Raw genomic sequence first — 17,626 nt, 5'->3', positions numbered from 1 at the left:
GAAAAACTCCACTGGTCAGACCAGTTGTGCAGACAGTGCAGTGGGGAACACTCCCAAGAGTATATGAAGTCCAAGGTTACGAGACAGACGAGTGCCAGGCTGGGCTGGCAGCTGGGATGACGCACCGGAGGTAACTGGCTGCAAGCGTGCTTGATGTCAGCTCAGTTGCATTTTTACTGGGATACCCAATGGAAAAAAATTGTAATTATCTTGCTAAAAAATAATGGTTGATTGTTTCTTCTAAGCAGAAATAGTTGGCTTGTACACCAACACTGTGGTGTGTCTTGCCAGAGGTCAGATGCGGAGGGTTTTAGTGTGTTCAAGTCTTTCTTTAACCCTTTCACTGTGGGCTTCAGCCAGTAGCCTGCTCGGTGCCTTCGGTCCTGCAAGTGCTGTTATCCTGTGCTGTGGTGACATGTCAAGGGGATGATCCCCAGCAGGAGGGAGAATGTTTTTTCCTAGAAGCCAGGAAGGAAGAGACCTGGAGAAAGTCCTTAGTAAAAGCCCTACACTGAGTTGAGCAAAGGCAAAATTGCTTTATCAATGTTGCTTCTTTTTTTTCTCCCCCCTTTAATGAAGGCTCTGGTTTAGAGGCAAAAGAAAACTTTTCCCTACTTTACTGACTTTGATCCTGCAGTTTCAAAGCCCCAAATACATGTAAGGCAGCATGGAAATAGTTAAGCTAGGGAAGGGAGCTAGGTATCAGGAATTCTTCTGCATTATTCCTCTCTTTCTCTTCTCTAGTCTGGGAGAGAGAGCTCCCTCCTGCAGCCCGAGGTTTCCCCTTTTTCAGCTGGGGAAGAGCAGGCGAGAGGCGTTAACATTTTGCACTCAGAGATAGAGAGCTGCCTGCAAACACCTACCGGCACCCTGTGAATTGGGAATGCTCTAGGTTGGGCTGGAAGCCTAGCAGCGAATCTGCCAGCCTGGACTGACACATCCCCTTCTGCCAGGCCTCGCTCTCGGCAGCTGGGCATAGCCAGAGAGAGGAAGAGCAGGGGAAGCCCAGGTGAGTTCCCGTGCAGTCAGCTACGGCCGGCTTGCCAGACCAGATTTTTGGCTCCCTGCCTGAATTTCTCAAGGCGGTGGCTGGAAGCCACGACTCTGTTGGTTCCGGTAACGGCCGTAGGATGTAGGAGTTAAACTGGTGCAGCTGTTCCCCAGCAGAGTTATTATTCTAGGGAAGCTGTTTGCAGTGGGGTTCCTTACTTCTGGTGAAGAGCAATTCTGCTGCCTGCGCTGAAACCCTTGGTTTTTGTTTTTTTCTTCTTTCTTCAGGCATTTCGAGTGGCAGAGGAGGAGCTGGGGATCCCAGCCTTGCTGGATGCCGAGGATATGGTTGCTCTGAGGGTACCAGACAGGCTGAGCATCCTCACCTATGTGTCCCAGTATTATAACTACTTCCATGGACGGTCTCCTAGTAAGTACCATATTCCCTGGAGGTGCGGGAGGGATCAGGGCTTAATTTTGTGCTTTCCCTTGCCTCCTAACAAGCTTGGGAACGCGAGGTACACTGCACAGAGGCCTTTGGGTACCAGCCCTGTTTCAGTGGAGGATCTGAACTCTCCACACACTGGCCTACAAAAGCACCAATGCTTTTGGAAGGGCACAGGACGGAGCCACTGCCTTAAAATTTGATATACAATCTAGAATTTCTTACGGTTCAGCCAGCCAGGAGCAGTGAAGGTTCCCCTCCATGGTCTCCACCTTGGCTCTTCTTTCTTGAGTACCTCTGTCTTGAGGCTGTGCATCCGTGGCAGGGCTTGTCCAGCACAGCTGTACTGAGATAAGGAAGGAGACGAAAATGACCCCCTTAATTGTGATAGCAATTCTTTCAGACATAAAACATCACAGAGCTGCCGAGGCGCTAGATTCACGTACTGGAGAGTTTATCTGGGCTCACAGGAACATTATTGTAGACTTGGTTTATATTTGGCTTTAAGCTCCTACAAAATGAAATAATACAATAAACCAATTTCACAGGTTCCTCCAGAGGAAACTTTAGAAAGTGGGACATGAATGACTTTAACTGGTTAAGGTGAATATAGATGGAGAAGACAGATATGTGTTGAAAATGTCCTGTGTCTTGAAAAGAAAGCACAATTCACCCCGAGAGCTGCCTTTAATGTCTAAACTCTTCGCACTTCTCTACCTCTTTACACATTTAAGCATGTTCTTTCTCTCCCTCCACAACCTCTTCCCTCCACCCTCTTCATTTTTTATTTCTTGTTTTAAAACCATTCTGATGGAAGACAAACAAATCCCATTGTGTTTGTGCCAAGTCGTGGGAATCTGGGTCAGCTTGGGGTCTTTACCCCCTCCCCGCTCCAAGCATCTTGCCTGCTATGTCATCAAGCACAGCACATTTTTATACTCTCTAGTGTCCCACAAAACACTCTGGTTGCATTCCTGTTGCTAGGGTGAATATGAATGTCTGAAAATGAGCCAGCCAGGAATGTGCCCTCTGACACCCAGCAGACTCCTAATACCATAGTCACGCCCTTCAAATGCGCTCCAGCAGCACCATGAAATAAGCAGGACACAGGAGGCCAAAGAGGGTGAGGGGCCGATATTTTATCGAAGTCGTACATTTACAGATGAGTAGAGCTGAAGCCACCCGTCTTCATGCTAGGCTTTGGGAATTCCATAAATGGCACAAGTGGGAAGTGAGGGGGCAAGCTGAGTCTGACCAGTTGGCTGGGTCAGTTGTCACCAGTCCGCTGGTCGCTGCAGTAGAAGAGCCCTGGGTGTTTATTTGGGTAGCCAGATTTCTTGAGAGAAGACTGCTGGGAACTGAGCTTCCCCTCTGCTCCCTGCCCAGACCCTCTCTGTATTTACTGGGAAAGGGTATAATCGTTTTTCAGACAGATGGTCACTTAATTGCTCACTCTTAAAGTGAAGCTGTGGCTCAAGTATCCCACAAGGAACACAGGGACGTCTCGCTTGGAATGGGAAGTGGTGCAAAAATAACATCCCTGTAAAACAGATGAGGGGCTGTAAAAAGTGTGCATGAAGGCTTGTTTCCCAGGGAAGTCTCCCTGCGCTTCCCAGGGCATTGGGCGTCATTTGGTGCTTGACTGAAGTGTGTTGGAGATTCTCTTTAGTCTGCTTGTTGTGATTTTAGAGGGTTTCTCTTTCATCTGCAAGGAAAAGAGGATCGGACGTTTGCAGGCATCTTGTGGCAAGCCTTGGTTTCCACATCAGCACCACCATGGCACCTCCAAGTCTTTGTCGTTGTAGAATTATGTGGTTTTAGTCGTCATTTCTGCTTTTGACAAGCCTGTTTGGTCCCTGAGAATCCCAGCTGAGAGATGAATTGGACACCCACAGCAGTGAAGGTTCAGGGTGTGTAGGAAGTCGGCCAGACAGCAACTTGAGTGAAGCAAACCCTTGGTGCTTCAGGTCTCAGCTCTCATACCTAACGTCAGTCCCTGTGTCAGATCAGTTCCAGCCACGCTGTGGGCCAGGTACAAACCCAAGATCTTGTTCACACCATTGATGGATGGTGTTTTATATTTTTCCACTTTTGCATTCCCCTCTGTGGAATTCCCTGAGAAGAAAAAAAATGAACAGATTCTGCTGAATATTGGTAAGATTCCCATGTTGCCTCTTGGCCCTCGCTCCACTACAGAACTGCTTGTGAGGGAAGCCTGTGTCCCCTTGCATGCTCTGCATGTTATCCCTCAGGCACCTCTGGATCTTCTTACATTATAAGTTAGTCTAAGCCCATGGGTTTTCCTCTTGTTCCTTTCAAATCTTCGCTTCTTACTTTCTTCCAGTTGGAGGCATGGCTGGAATCAAGCGTCCTTCCTCTGAACCTCAGGAGCAGCCTCTTGAGAAGAAAGCTGTTTCAGAGCCTCCTAAGCCAGTGCCACCAAAACTGCCTCCTGCCCACCCACCAGCCAGAGCTAAGCCAAAAGAAACCTCCCCAGTCACCACGGTAAGAGGTGTGCCTTGAGGTGTTCTTTATACTTTAAATCTGTTCAGTGAGCTAGAGTGTTAGGCTACTTCAAGGCTCTTAGTGGTAAGGACTTAGTCTCTAAATTTTTTGCTCACTATGGGGGATTTAGTCCAGAGGTCTGGTTGCTGCACAGATGCAGATGAGAGTTATCAGAAAGCTACCAGTCATCTGGGATTCATCTGATGGTGAAGAGGACGTGGGTGTCTTAGGACATGGCTATGCTGTTCCTAGACCATGGGCATGGGCATTTTTAACAGAATCTATTCTTTTTGCTAGAAAACATTCATTAGTTTTTTGGAAACAGTTTCTAAGCAGAGTAGGGATGAAAACAGGCTGGAAGAAGGGAAGCTCCTCTCTCAGAAGGGTAAGGCCCTTTTCCAGCTAATTCAAATCAGAGACCTTTGCACTTCCAGCAGGCAGACAAAACACCCTTGTCCTCTGGCTTTGTGGAAACAAATCTCCCTTACTCTATCCTCCTGCGGTCAGTTCCAGTTTATATGTACAAGGGGTTAATGGGAGCTGGGATTTTCTGGAAAACACTTCTCTGTCCTGGCCAACCGCACACGCTGAATGCTCGCCTACTCTGGAGATCCGTAGCTGTGTGCAGAGCCACGGTGCTGCCTGCTCACCCACTGCTTCTCCTCACAGAAAGGGGTCCTGGCAGAGAGCGGGAACATGCCCAGCAGCACCTGTGGGATCTGTGGGAACCACGTGCATCTTGTGCAGCGCTACTTGGTCGATGGGAAGCTCTATCACAGGAACTGCTTCAGGTACAGCTTTTCCAAGTGGGTTACAGAGGGGCAGCCTGATTCCTTTGGGATTGGAGGGAGGGTGATGTGGGGGTGGAGGCAACCTGGGCCTGCACTTCATCCATGTGTATGGGAAACTCTTTACACAGCTCTGTTTTCATCCACACCTTTCCTACTTCAGGCCGTGCTATCAGCAGCTCCTCTTATGGTGCCTGAGGAATGTGCACATGGGGTCTGCTCACTGCCAGCGTGGTACCTTCACCCTCTCTGTGCTGATGGTGAAATCGTGCCTGCACTCTCAGCTCTGTGCCAATGACCTCCCTGTGCTCTGGAGCACATTTTCTGAGACTTTTGCATCCACAGGTGCAGGCAGTGCTGGAACGTGCTTCTTCCTGGAAACTACAAAGCTGGGCCTGAGCCCGGTACGTTCATCTGTACCAGCCACCAGCAGCCAGAGAGTGTCCAGGTCTCTGGTCTCCGCAGCAGCGGGAACAAACCTGAGAGTACCCCAGCCCCTACTGCTGCCAGGGTGTTCCAGAAAGCAGCAGAACCCAAGAAACCGGAGCAGGTGTTGAAGAAACCCAGCCAGGAGGGCCTTCCTAATTCAACCAAACCATCTGTTTCATCTTCTGGAAGCTCTGGCTTCAAAAGTGTAAATACTCCATGGTCCTCTTCAGCTGTAAATAAATCAGATGACTGCAAAGGTACCACGCTGGGAAATAAAACAGATCACCGTGAAGGTGCCCCACAAGGGCCTCTTTGGACAACCTCCACAACAAAAACACAGCAAGCCCGAGAAAATTTTTTTCGGTCATTAGAGTCCTCCAGCAATAAAACCTCTGACACTAAAAACCAAGTCCCTTCTCATAGCCCTGGTAAAACTGCCTCTGCCAGAACCACTACTGAAGTCAGTCCAGTGAGCGCTGAGAAGGCTCAGGCACGTAACCATATTATACAGGCTCTGGCCGGATCAAACACCTCTCCAAACAGACCAGGAGGACCCGGTTCCACTGGCTTCTCAGCATCCAGCAGGTAAAAGTACTATTTCTCCTTCCCTTTTTACCGGCAAGGTGATCTTTGGGATAACTTGGAGAAGTCCCTGTGTCTTTCTTCCCCTTTCCCTGATTGCTTTTGTGGCTGAGATTTAAAGACACGTAGGGGAGCTCATCCAAGTCTTCAGAACAGAGGCCAGTAAGAAGATCCAGCCTTTCAAAAACACTCACTAGGTTGTTCTTTTTTGCAGTGGCAAGTTTTCTCCCACCAGTTCTCAGTGCCAGAGTCCAACTCCGAAAGCACAGCCCAGCAAAACAGGGTACACAGCACCAAAACAGGAGAAGATTACAGACGCTCTGCCCAAGAGCCAGACTGCCAGCAAACCTGTTGACTCTGTGCACAAGCCAAAGTCGAAAGACATCAAAGGTGAGGATGACTGATTCACATACAGCTCTGCTGGACACAGCATGCCAACTGTATGCCTTTCTCTTGGACCACTACGGTGAATGGGTCAGTGACTCCCATACTTTCTGTCTGTACCACTACATAAGTGTTTTGTGAGTCCTTGTGTCCACACACCTCTGTGGGTCCCTGTGCAATTGGTCCCTGTAAGCATGGCAAGATTTTTCTCTCTGAGGATCAACAGATGTTTGGAGTTGTGCTAACTGCCATCAAACGTTGGGATCATGGTGGATCTCAGAGGCTGAGGTAGGCTTTCCCAGGTGGGAGGCCTTGCCAGAACTTCAGGATGATTTTGTGATTGCAGTTGGGGCTCACTTGGCTTCTTGTCTGTTTTGAACTGAGCTTCCACCGTGGTGACTGAGCAGTGGGGAAAGGGATGATGTTCTGGGGGTACCTGGTGTCTCAACCACTTCCAGATGGCCTGATTTTTGGGGTGGGCCAGAAGTCTGCAGCTTGCAGTGAGTTCGTGGGTTTTCTCACCCCCTTCCTGCCCCATTCTTTGGTCTCTGAGCTTTGAGTTCTCTGTGTTATATTGCCGTGGAACGTGCCTGTTCATTTACACTGCAGCTGTGTTTCTGTAGCTGTGTAGATTTTGTATCATTTGAGCTGAAATGGGCAAAATGCCACCAAGGTTATTTATTACCTATTGCATGTGAGTCCGTTCATGTTAAACTTGTTGAGCTGGTGCTAGTTTGCTGCAATAACATCATAGTACGTACCCCAGTGCATGGCTTATCTCCTAAGGTCCTCCAGAGACTCAAATCTGGCTTGTTTCTTTTTATTGGATCTGATATTATCTGGCTATGTTCCTTTCTTTAGGAAGCATAAATGTTGGTGAAGAGAAGTCTGGATGCCCTGCAGAGTGGAGATCTCGGTTGAAGCCTGTAGCCAACCAGTGAGTGTCTTGGAGCTGGTGGGTCTCCATGACAAGTGCATGGGGATGTCCATGCTTCCACCTGTGTTTGTTGCCACAGGTCTGTGTGCACAGAGGAGGGAAGAGCTCCTGTGTTTTAATGGTTCTGTTTTTAGCAATTTGATGGAAATAGCAAAGGCTTTCATTGCTGGGGACAGAAAGCATATTTCAACTTGCTCAATTCTGACTAGAAAAGTGTGACTATCCCAGGTGGAGATCCAAGCCAGCATGTCCAGAACTCTTCCTGTGGATCATTCTGCAGGAGGAATGGTTTCCTACCTTTGTCTTTCTTCTTTGCAGAGACCAAGGTGGCTCTAAGAAACCTACTGATAACTCCCAGGTGGGAACAGGGAGCCCAGCACACAAGGAGACAAAGCCAAGTCCGTTAGTTGTCCCTTCAGCAAAGCAGGACTCTGGTATGAAGGATATAAGCTTTGCCTTCATTTTGCTAGTCAAGCAGGGGACAGGTGTTAGCGCTGCAAGGCACGTGTAAGGAGCACGTTGGTGGAGATTGTGCCTTGCTTTCAGGGATTTTTGCTCTCTGCACCGGCTTTGGCCCTGTGGTGCCTTTATTTGGAGAGCTGTCCTTCCCCAAGGAGAGGGACTCAGTCTTCACAGGATCCCCTTCTTCTGCAAGACAGCAAGAAAGATTTTACTTACTCTCTCTTGGGTAAATGCATAATAGTGAGAAATCTTAGTGATCGTTCCCAACTGTCTATTCTTCTCCTCCACCTTTCTCTCTGGCCTTGCCATCGGTGTTTTTTCCCTGTTTCCTTCGGGCTTGTGCCCTCGCTATCATCAAGAGAGGAGAACTAGGACTGAAAATGAAGGTGGCTAGTGGTGAGTGCCAGAGATGCTGAGCAATAAAGAGATTTTTGTGAGATAAATGTTGAAATTTCTCACCCAAAGCCTGTTTGTGCTTCTTAATCCAGCTTCATCTGGTGGATTCGTGAAGAAGAAGTTGACCCCCAGCTCAGATCTTATCAGGAGCTGTCAAAGTTCAAAGCAAAGCTGGGAAGACCCTGGGGGCTCTGCCGAGAAGGAGAAAGAGGACAGCCAGTTGAAGAAAAGCACTATCACAGGTAAGGTCTCTTCTGCCTTCTTAAAGCACTCTCTCCTCTGCACTCTCACGGAACAGCCTGAGTGGTCATTATGGAAGATGAGTCCCTGAGTTTTCTGTGGCTAAGCCTGTGGCTGTTGTGGTAGAAAAATCTATGTCATTAATTTTTATTAGCCAGTTTGGCCTGAGCAGGAATCAGCCAGGCCAGAGAATTCAGTGGGAAGGGAAGAAATTAAAACAGGGATTTGTCAAGGTCACTGCACTGTCATTCTTCAGACTCGGAGTTATGAAGAGGACCATCTCCTAATTCAGGGAACTGGGATCTAGTTGATGTCTCAGTTCTTCCCAAGTTGAGTGGTTTTGGGAAATAAGAGGAATGCAGAGAACTGTCAGCCAGAGACTCCAGCTGGCGGGACCCACTGCAGCAGCAGCCAAGGCTGCTGCTTCGTAGACTTCCTGAGAAGTCCTAACCAGTTCTGACCAGTTTGTCCCTACCCTTAATCCAGTTTCTTACTCCCATATGTTCAGCCACAGCTTTACTATGTACCTCTCCTCCTTTGCCCAGTTGACATTGCTCCTACATATTCCACCACAATGCAAATGAAATTTCCTGGGACTAACCTCATGTTTGCTGCTGTCCTGTTTGCTTGACTTGCTTTCCTCACCCCAGCTGGCTCTGTCTTATCTGTTTGGACTAGAAGGTCCTCACAGCAGGGCTCAGCCCTGATTCAGATGCCTGTCTTGTAGCAAGCAGGATGGATCGTGCTGGCTCTTGGCCTCATGCTTTAGTACTTGTTAGCTGGTTCCAGCATGGTCTTTAGCCTGCACATCTCAGAGCTATGAAGCATTTAAACTCCAAGTGTTTGGTCTATTTTATAAGTTTAGCATGCCTCCACTGCCATAATTTTCCCCAAACTTTCCACCTCGTTTTTCCTCAGACTCAGCCACAAGATTCAGCATTACATCTTTCCCAGGAAGTGAGCTGTTAAGATAAGGGAGATGAATCTTTCTAAAACTTGGTGATTATTGTTGGGGAGTGCCCGCTACGGGAAACGTTCCCAGTAGTCTCCCCCTGTTTTTCCTGTGCAACTCTGCTGTGTGAAAGGCAGTTCTCTTGCTGCTGTCACTTGGTCACCTGTGGATTAAGGACAGACTTGTTGCTCCTCTGTACAGACCTTTACCTCAGCACTCGGAGAGACGCTGTGAGCAGTCAGCCACCGTTCCTGCCCTTCACCCTGTGTGGGGCTGCGGATGGGGAGCGTTTCTGGAGATCATTTGTTTTCTTTGGCATAGGTAGTGTTTTCTGTTGAGAAAGGAGGCTCCCGGGGTTTCTTGCCAACTGTCCTATTTCCAGTTTGCAGGCAAGCAGCCAACCCATCCTGTGTCTGTCCAGACAGAACTTGAGGATATCAGGGGATATCAGACCCTGAGCTGGTCAGGAGAGTGTCACTTTACTAGATGTTCCCCTCCAGCGACCTTGCTCTTCTCACGATGAGTGGTGCAGCTTTCTGCCTTGGTTGGAGGTGCTGCAGGGGTCACTCGGAAGGAACCTGGAGATGCAGGGCCAAGCTGGGAGGGGTAGGTGTTGCCCAGGCAGTAGCATCAGACTGCTCATGGCAGGCCAGGTCTCTCCTGGAGGAACCTTTAAGAGAAGTGCAAGTTGCAGGTAGTGTACAGGGCAGCAAACCAGCAGCATCCTGGGGGAAGAGGACCTTGACAGAGGCAGCAGTGCAGGGACAACACAGCTGATTGCAACATCCAGCATCTTCTGCTTTTGCACTCTTCCTAGAAAATGCACTAGAGCAAAGGCTGGGCAGTTGGAGAGCTGCCCTTGAGCTCTTCCTTGAGTGAGAATCGATTGCCAGAGACTCTCATGAGGCTCCCCTAGTCTGCCTGTCCCATCTTTCTCCTTGTATGTGCTGAGCCTGCACTGCTGCTGCCTTTCTTACAGCCATGCTCTTCTGACACTAGAGTTTTCCTTCCTTATCACATCATCCACGTACGCCTGTTCTCTCTCTGTGGTAATTATCCAGCCCAGCCCCTCGGGTATCCGAGTACCTCACACTCTTCTGTAGTTATCCTTGCAGCACAGTTGGGCAGAGGAAGCTGAGGCGCAGTGGAGCAAATACACATTGCTTAAGGATTGATTTTAATAGGTGTCCAGGGCCTAAATAATGCTGTGTAGTGGGGCCTAAGGGACTTCTCACCTAGGAAGTGTTTTGTGGAAGGAATTGAACCATAGTTTCCTGAGACCTATGCTAAGGTCCCCTAGACCATCTTTGTTTCATCAGTGTTTACTGATGCTTCTTTGTACCAGAGCATAAGAGGGGGATTTCTAAGTATATCTTGGTGTTTCCTGTGACAGTAACCCAATATTTCTGTTCTATCCTTTGAGAAGCTTAATAAGTGGAGACTTTTGCCACAATAAATATCGTTGAGTTTTAACAAGATAATGAATGAACATGGAAGTCAATATTCCAGACGCGGCGTCCCAAGTCACACCTATGCCCCGGGGATGAAAGCAGCTCCCTGTGACCGGAGGGTATCTGAGTGTCCAGCTGTGAGGAGTAACTTGGGCTGTGCTGTTGCCTGTGGACATCATAGCTTTCATCTTAGTCAGAGTGGCAGGGACCTGTTGTGCTCTCTGGTGGTGTTAGGTACTGTCCTACACCACAAAATTATTTAACGTCTGTTGTGGCGTTTTGTTTTTTTTTTCTCCCTTTTAGTTAAAATCTCTGTTCCAAAAAGCATCCAGAGCCCTGAAGCAGTGTCCCCAACCAAGGTATGGCTGGAAACCAGGTGTAAGGGGACCAGGCTGGGGTTGTTGGGTGTGCTGCTGGAGTGCTTGCCCAGATACATCTCAGTTTGTCTTATTGGGAGGGTTTATTTGAATTCACAGGGAAAGGGTGAAAGGCTCTGGGGAAAAAACTAGATAGAGACACTGCTGGTTATCTCCCATGCAGGGGGACAATAGAAGCTGGAATAATAATCATAGAATAGAATCACGGAATTGTTGAGGTTGGAAAAGGCCTTTAATGACCACTAAATTATATCCTGAAATGCCATGTCTCCACATTTTTTTGACCAAGCCAACTGAAAATCTGGTAGACATTGCATCCCCCAGCAATGAAGGGAGAATGTCTGTGGATTGGCAAATGTATCCCAGCACTGTAATGTTGCAGCAGCCACCACTGTAATGAGAAGCCAGCTCTGCATCTCTGCTGACTTGGGCTTTCCAGGACACAGCTCTACAGTTGGGCTCCTTAGGTCATTTCCCATCACTGCTGGGGCTGTGACCTCAGCAGACAGTCTAGGCTGTATTTGTTGCTATTTTTGTTTTTCTAGCTGCACCCAGACTATCTCCCTGAGGAGAAAATCCAGGAGAAGGTGCGTGACATCGAGAAGCAGCTGGATGAGCTGGAATTAAAAGGAGTGGATCTGGAGAAGCAGCTTCGTGTCTGTGAGGGAGGTAAAGGAGACCCTCTCTGGCTGTTTCCTAACCTATTTGAGTACGGTCTTGTGCTTATTTGGCTGAGAATCAGGGAGTTTTGGGACCAAAAGTCTGCTATTGATCTGGCTTTTGGGTCACAAGCCAGGCTGGCTGTCATGGCTGGCTCCAGTTTTGCAAGGCTTAGTGAGTTCATTCAGAATGGCAGAGTTGAGCTGGCCCCATGGAAGATGCGCTGGGTGCCCTGTAACAGAATATCTGTGAGCAGCTTCCTTGAATGTGCAGGGAGTGCTCTGCATCCTTTCACTTGTACCCAGGAGTACCAAAGATGAGCTGTTTTCACTTGAGGTTGCCTGTGACTCGTATAATTACCATAGGTTCTCACTCAAGTGACTGTGTGTTTGAGCCAGGGAGACCGAACTGATGCAGCTTCTGAAGGAGTCTTGCCCTTTGTCTCCTTTGCAGACGAGTCTGAGGATGCCCTCATGGTGGATTGGTTCAAACTGATCCATGAGAAACAGCTATTGCTCAGACAGGAATCAGAGCTGATGTACAAGTAAGTACAACCCCAAATTCACCTGTCTGCTTGTGCGCTTCACCTGCGAGCAGTGAGCAGCGAAAGAGAGGGAACATGACAGCCCCAAAAGATAATGTGCCAATTGGTGGGATGAGGAAGTGCTCTGGGAGAACTGCCTGAGGTCTTGGCTGCTGGGCTTTTGAGCACTGATGAGCACCCAGGATCTGGGAAGGGAAACCTTGCAAATGTGGTAGAGGAAGATTTCCCCTGACCCACCAGCCCTCCCCCAGGTGGAGGGCCATGCAGAGATGAGGCTTTGGCACGATATGAGAAGTGTTCAGCGCTGGGGCGTGGAGGGGCAGTAACTTCTGTGGTCCCTTCCAGGATGAAACAGCAGCAGCTGGAGGAGCAGCAGTGGAACATTGAGATGGAGCTGCGACGCCTCATGAGCAAGCCAGGTAAGGACGGGCTGCACTGAGTCCTGCTGGCTCCTGGCTGTGTGGAGCCCTCTGCTCTGTGTGCCAGCCCTGGCATGTCCTTCAGGTCTGAATGATGGTGCCAGGAATTGAGATTTCACTGGGGGATGTCTCCTGGCTGCGCTGTCAGTCTGTCAGGTGCAGATTCCCTGTAACATCCAACCCACCTGTGCTTTCTGAGGGGATATAAGATGTGCCCCTGAGTGTGAGGATAATAAAATTCGGGCCTGTGAGAGGGACTTGTTGGAGCAGGGTGGAAGCAGGAGTGATGATGGAGTAGTTGTGATACTGACTTGCCTTGTCTTCTGCAGAAGAACTGAAGACACCCAGGGAGAAGGAGCGAGAGAAGGAGCTGCTGGATTCGTACCTGAACACGGTCAATGATCGGAACAGTATTGTGGAGTGCCTGGATGAGGACAGACTGAGGTGAGGGCCCTCAGATGGTGGGAGATGAACCAACACCAGGGATGATTTCCATTGTATTTCATCTGCTGCCCAGGCTGTAGGGATGGATGAATGGCTGTAATCCAGATTTATGCTCCATGAGAGGTGGGTGGTGACCTCTCGCCAGCCGTCACTTCCTTGGCAGAAACTGAGATCAGGATCACAGCCATGTTCAGTGGTCTCTCAAGCTAGTGCTGCTCTGAGGATGAGGGCTGTGAAAATGTAGAAGGCAGAGAAAGAGAGGGAGAAGCTGGAGATGGGGAGGATGGAGGTGACATAGGAGCTGCAGGAGGACTCTGGGAACATGAAGCCAGCAATGTGTTCATCTGCTGCAGCAAGTGAAAGAACTGTAGTCAAGAATTGGATCCTTCCCCTTCAAAGGAAGACTGTCAAGGAGCTGGATTTGTGCCTCCTGTTGCTTAGAGCAGCCTGGTTTTTTGACCTCAGGGCACCAACTCAAGCTTGAGGATTCTAGTAATGCTCAGGCCTTTGGTTCTGGCCTTGCCCAGGCCCAAGGAGATAGCAGCATAGTTGTCCCTGATTTCAGTGAGCATCTCTGCAGCACCCCAGGCTACTGTTGTCTCATCCTTTGATCATCTCCTCAGGTGTGGTGCTGTCTCACCACTCAGTGATGATTTCAGAGGCCAGTTGGGGGAAGGGCTTTCCTGCTGCAGTACTGGACTGTTTTGGAAATCCCCACACAGACTCTTGCTTTCAAGGGACCCAGATGCAATTTCCTCTAACTGTTGATTTTTTTTTTTCCTGCACCCTTCTCAGAGTGTGCAATGGAGGTTGGTCATTTCTGACTGGGGAAGTAGCAGTAGTCTTTGAGTGGTTTTCAGTGTCTACCACCTTGTCGTGAAACGTGGCGGTTTTCTAATCATAGAATCATAGAATGGCCTAGGCTGGAAGGGACCTTAGAGATCATCTCATCCAACCTCCCTGTCATGGGCAGGGACGCCTCTCAGCTATGTCAGGCTACTCAAGGCTCCATCTAACCTGGCCTTGAACACCTCCAGGGAGGGGGCAGCCACAACATCTCTGGGCAATTTATTCCAAAGTCTTGCCACCCTCGTACTGAAGAATTTCTTCCTAAGGTCCAATCTAAATCTATTCTCCTTCAACTTAAACCCATTTCCCCTTGTCCTGTCAGTGGACACTCTTGTAAAAAGTCCCTCCCGAGACCTCCTGTAGGTTCCCTTCAGGTATTGGAAGGCAGCTATTAGGTCCCTCAAAGTCTTCTCTTTTCCAGGCTGAACAGCCTCAGCTCCTGCAGCCTGTCCTCATAGCAGAGGTGCTCTAATGCCGTGCTGTTCTATTTCAGAGAGCAAGAGGAGGACCAGATGTTGGCAAACATGATCCAGAGGCTGGGTAAGGGCGCTTTCTAATGGAGCAGCACTGGGTGACACTGAAACTGTGGGTCTCAACCTGCTCTGTGTCTCCTCCCTCTCCTGCAGATGGATCTCTCGAGAACCAGGAAGCCGAGAAGAAGAAGAACAAATTCTGCTTGTCCAAAATATGGAAGCAGAAAAACAAGAGTTAAACTCAGGAGTGATGTTCCATTGCCCAACAGCCCAGAGAAGGGCCGTCAAAGGTATGTTGCTTCCTCAGTGCTGCTTTCCTGGAGTCATGCAGGACTGTGATAAAACTCCTCTGCTCCCTGACATGGAGACTGCAAGTTTGTGGACCTAAGGGACAGTGCGAATTCCCACTAGCGCTGGTATGAAGTGCAAGGATACCTTTCATAGAAGATGGACTTTTAAGACTGTTTTCCTTCTTTGGAACTAGCTCAGAACTGGCTTCAGGAGCATGATGCTGTGTGTCACCCCATGGTGTCCCACTCCCGCCAGCCAGGGCAGCACCAAGGACACGACGTTGGTCTGCAAAAGGACTCTTCTCCCTCCCTTCCTCCCTCCCGTTTTGTGCGGTGGCTCTTTGGCCAGGATCAGAGATGCACAGAGCCAGGCGGTAGGGGTTAAGAGAGATGGAGAGGCTCCCCCTCATTACTCCAGTGCAAAATGGAGCTGCAGGCCTGTCACCTGGGGAGAGACAGAGCAGAGCTACCTCTGCATCTGTGGGATGAGGTGTCCAAGACCCTGAATAGTTTCAGCAATAGTGCTCTGTTTCCAGCCCTCCTTTTGGGAGTGGATGCAGGCTGGTTTCTCAGAGCCATGAGGGGTTGCTCACTGCTTCATTCCCTCTGTGGGGGAGAATGTAGCTTCCTTATTTCTCTGACTGCAAAGTGAAGCAGGGATTTCATTGTCCATGGCCTGTCCTTCTGAAAACAAACAGAAGTCTTTTAACAACCTGGTGCTAACTGGGAACAGAAGGGAATTAGTGGGTTTGCTCACCTGTGAGTCTTCTGCATGGGACCAATATTTCAATTCCTGAGGCTCCGTCCCTGGACAGCCAGCGCCCTCAAGGGGTGCTGTGGTTCACCTTGATGAGACCAGGCAAGTATGAGCAGGTCCTGGGCTGTTGGCAGAGTCTTTCTACTCTTCCCTCAGTCCCGCGATTGCAGCCAGACACCCACCCTGTGTGGCAGCATCCTCACTTCCCAGCCAACCTAGGGAGCAGGGATGGAAACAGGCAGAGAAATGTCGGATTAATTCATGATGATGCTGTGTGTGAACTTCCCTCCCTGTTCCAAGCCAGGTACTTTAAGGTTTCTCTGGGTCGAGTTCTGCAGAACGGCCTGGGATTTTGCACAGAGGAGGTTTGCTGCCAGCTGTGCCCGGTGGCAAAGCAGAGGCGATGCGTCCCTTGCCCACGAGGTGGCAGTGGGACTCCCTGTCCCAGCCAGCCCGCCCTGGGCACCGCCGGGGTGCGCTCAGTGAGGTACTGCCCGAGGGGGTTCCTGGTGCCCCCGGTGTGTGTCGTGTGTGTACATGTGGTGGGACGCCTTGTATCTACGTATGCTTTTGTCCAATAAAAAATTGCTGGAACAAATCTTGGAGTCCCAGCATGAGTTTGGGATGTGGGTTGCTGGGTGTGAGCTGCCCTGGCTGCTGTGAGCACTGATGATCCCTCTCTGGAGCTGGGAGTGGTAGCAGGAGCTTGGACCTGTGATGGAGACACTCCCCTGACCAGAGCTGGGAGAGCAGCAGGACCAAGGGGTTTCTCAGCCTTTTCATTTACATGTCAAACTTCCCCCCCAGCTCTCAGGTAAGTGCATTTTCCCCCTTGCTGCTTCAACATCACCCACATCCCCAAGCCATGTGAGATCCCAGCGGTCTGGGGGAGAAGGTGAGGGGCAGAGCTTGTTCTGCCATAGCTGTACTGCGGCATTGGTGAGGAGAATGGCTGAACCGCAGTTTCATCAGGTAAAAGGCTGATGGAAGTGCTGTCACCACACTTTTTGCTCGGTGTTGGCCTATGTTTGCCCAGAGGTGAAGATGAGCAGGTTTTGGGGTACATGCAGACCACAGGGGCTGGCATGCTGTGTCTTGAGATCCTGGTTTGCTTGTTGGGAAGCTTGCTTTCCCAGGGCTGTGAGGGGAGAGAGGAAAGCCCCTCTTCCAGACCTGGGCATTGGCTCCATGGAATTAAACCTGCCTGTGTGGGCTGCCAGCTGAGAGGGAAGGAGCTGGCACCACCTCTGCTGAAGGAGGGAAATACCCTTCCTAATTGGGTTCCTCTCCTATAGCTGTCCTGGGTTGTCATTGCTGGACTTTCGTCTTTTCAGGCTGAGATACTCCAACCTTGAGAAGTTTAGTTTGTATGGATTTAGGAGCATCGTCCAAACTCAGCCAATCCTTCCCTCTGCAGGAGGCACAGGGCAGTTTAACCTTTGCTCATCTTCAAGGCAGTCAGGAGATGCATCTACACATGAACGTGATCACAAGGTGCTTAAACAACAACCTCCGGGCACCTGCAGTGGCAATGAACGCACGGTTTGACCTGCTGTAGGGTTTGCTTCCATGAGAAGACTGACTGCTGCCAGAAAGCTGGCACTTGTTAAACTTGCTAGTGTACTTACCTGCCTCCAAGAAGAGGTTTTGAAAGGAAAACTCGGCTGCTTCTGCCAGCTGGGGTCTATTGGAGATGGTAACCGTGGTCTAGGGGATATGAGGTTCACCTGGAAATGCTATGTGTGCTTAAGTCGTCTCTAGGTAGAGAAATACTGAGGAGTGGAGACAGGGCCCCAGCCTTCCTCCCTGTGCCACTGGGGCTGGTGTGAGGCCATCTTTGATACTGACCTCCATTATTTCTGCACCACAGATGAGCAGATAAATGGCGAAGCAGTGATCCAAACACCTCCTGCCCAGAGACCCAAACTTTTGCCTGTAGTGATGGAGCACCGACTGGTCATGGCCGGGGTCTGTGCAGCTCCTGCACACACAGACAACTGTTGGTTGCGAACATGAGGACAGCCCAGCTTGTTCCTTCTTCCTCTACCTTGAATTTGGGACTCAAAAGATTTGCATTTCCACCACTCTCCTAGTCCAAAGCTTGAAACGAGCCCTAGACAAACTAAGCCGCTGGCTAAGGTGGAGAGAGGGAACAGCTTTTTTCCAGCTGGCTGCTTTCGGCTGAGCCGATTCCCCTGCCTGACCCCCGTTTGCTCTCCCGGCACAAGCGGCTTTGCTCACCCTGTGCAAGT

At 49.8% G+C, this 17,626-nt stretch overlaps 1 protein-coding gene across 1 annotated transcript in view; it reads left to right on the top strand.

The window, feature by feature from the left end:
• The window catches only part of MICALL2 (MICAL-like 2), a gene marked incomplete at its 5' end in the record, with an annotated part of 16,931 nt that extends 2,365 nt beyond the window's left edge, over window positions 1–14,566 (top strand). Inside the window, 15 exons of the mRNA XM_009871340.1 lie at window positions 1,279–1,420; window positions 3,780–3,940; window positions 4,610–4,731; window positions 5,074–5,742; window positions 5,975–6,129; window positions 6,985–7,060; window positions 7,379–7,494; window positions 8,011–8,160; window positions 10,865–10,920; window positions 11,484–11,607; window positions 12,052–12,142; window positions 12,488–12,561; window positions 12,891–13,005; window positions 14,348–14,394; window positions 14,481–14,566. Of these exons, the coding sequence (XP_009869642.1) occupies window positions 1,279–1,420; window positions 3,780–3,940; window positions 4,610–4,731; window positions 5,074–5,742; window positions 5,975–6,129; window positions 6,985–7,060; window positions 7,379–7,494; window positions 8,011–8,160; window positions 10,865–10,920; window positions 11,484–11,607; window positions 12,052–12,142; window positions 12,488–12,561; window positions 12,891–13,005; window positions 14,348–14,394; window positions 14,481–14,566 (2,184 nt within the window). The remainder of the gene's footprint in view (window positions 1–1,278; window positions 1,421–3,779; window positions 3,941–4,609; window positions 4,732–5,073; window positions 5,743–5,974; window positions 6,130–6,984; window positions 7,061–7,378; window positions 7,495–8,010; window positions 8,161–10,864; window positions 10,921–11,483; window positions 11,608–12,051; window positions 12,143–12,487; window positions 12,562–12,890; window positions 13,006–14,347; window positions 14,395–14,480) is intronic.
• Window positions 14,567–17,626: the final 3,060 nt, after the last annotated feature.

This window comes from Apaloderma vittatum, unplaced genomic scaffold, assembly GCF_000703405.1.
Source record: "Apaloderma vittatum isolate BGI_N311 unplaced genomic scaffold, ASM70340v1 scaffold13756, whole genome shotgun sequence".
Lineage (NCBI taxonomy): Eukaryota > Metazoa > Chordata > Aves > Trogoniformes > Trogonidae > Apaloderma > Apaloderma vittatum.
This window is presented reverse-complemented; position numbering and strand designations above follow the sequence as displayed.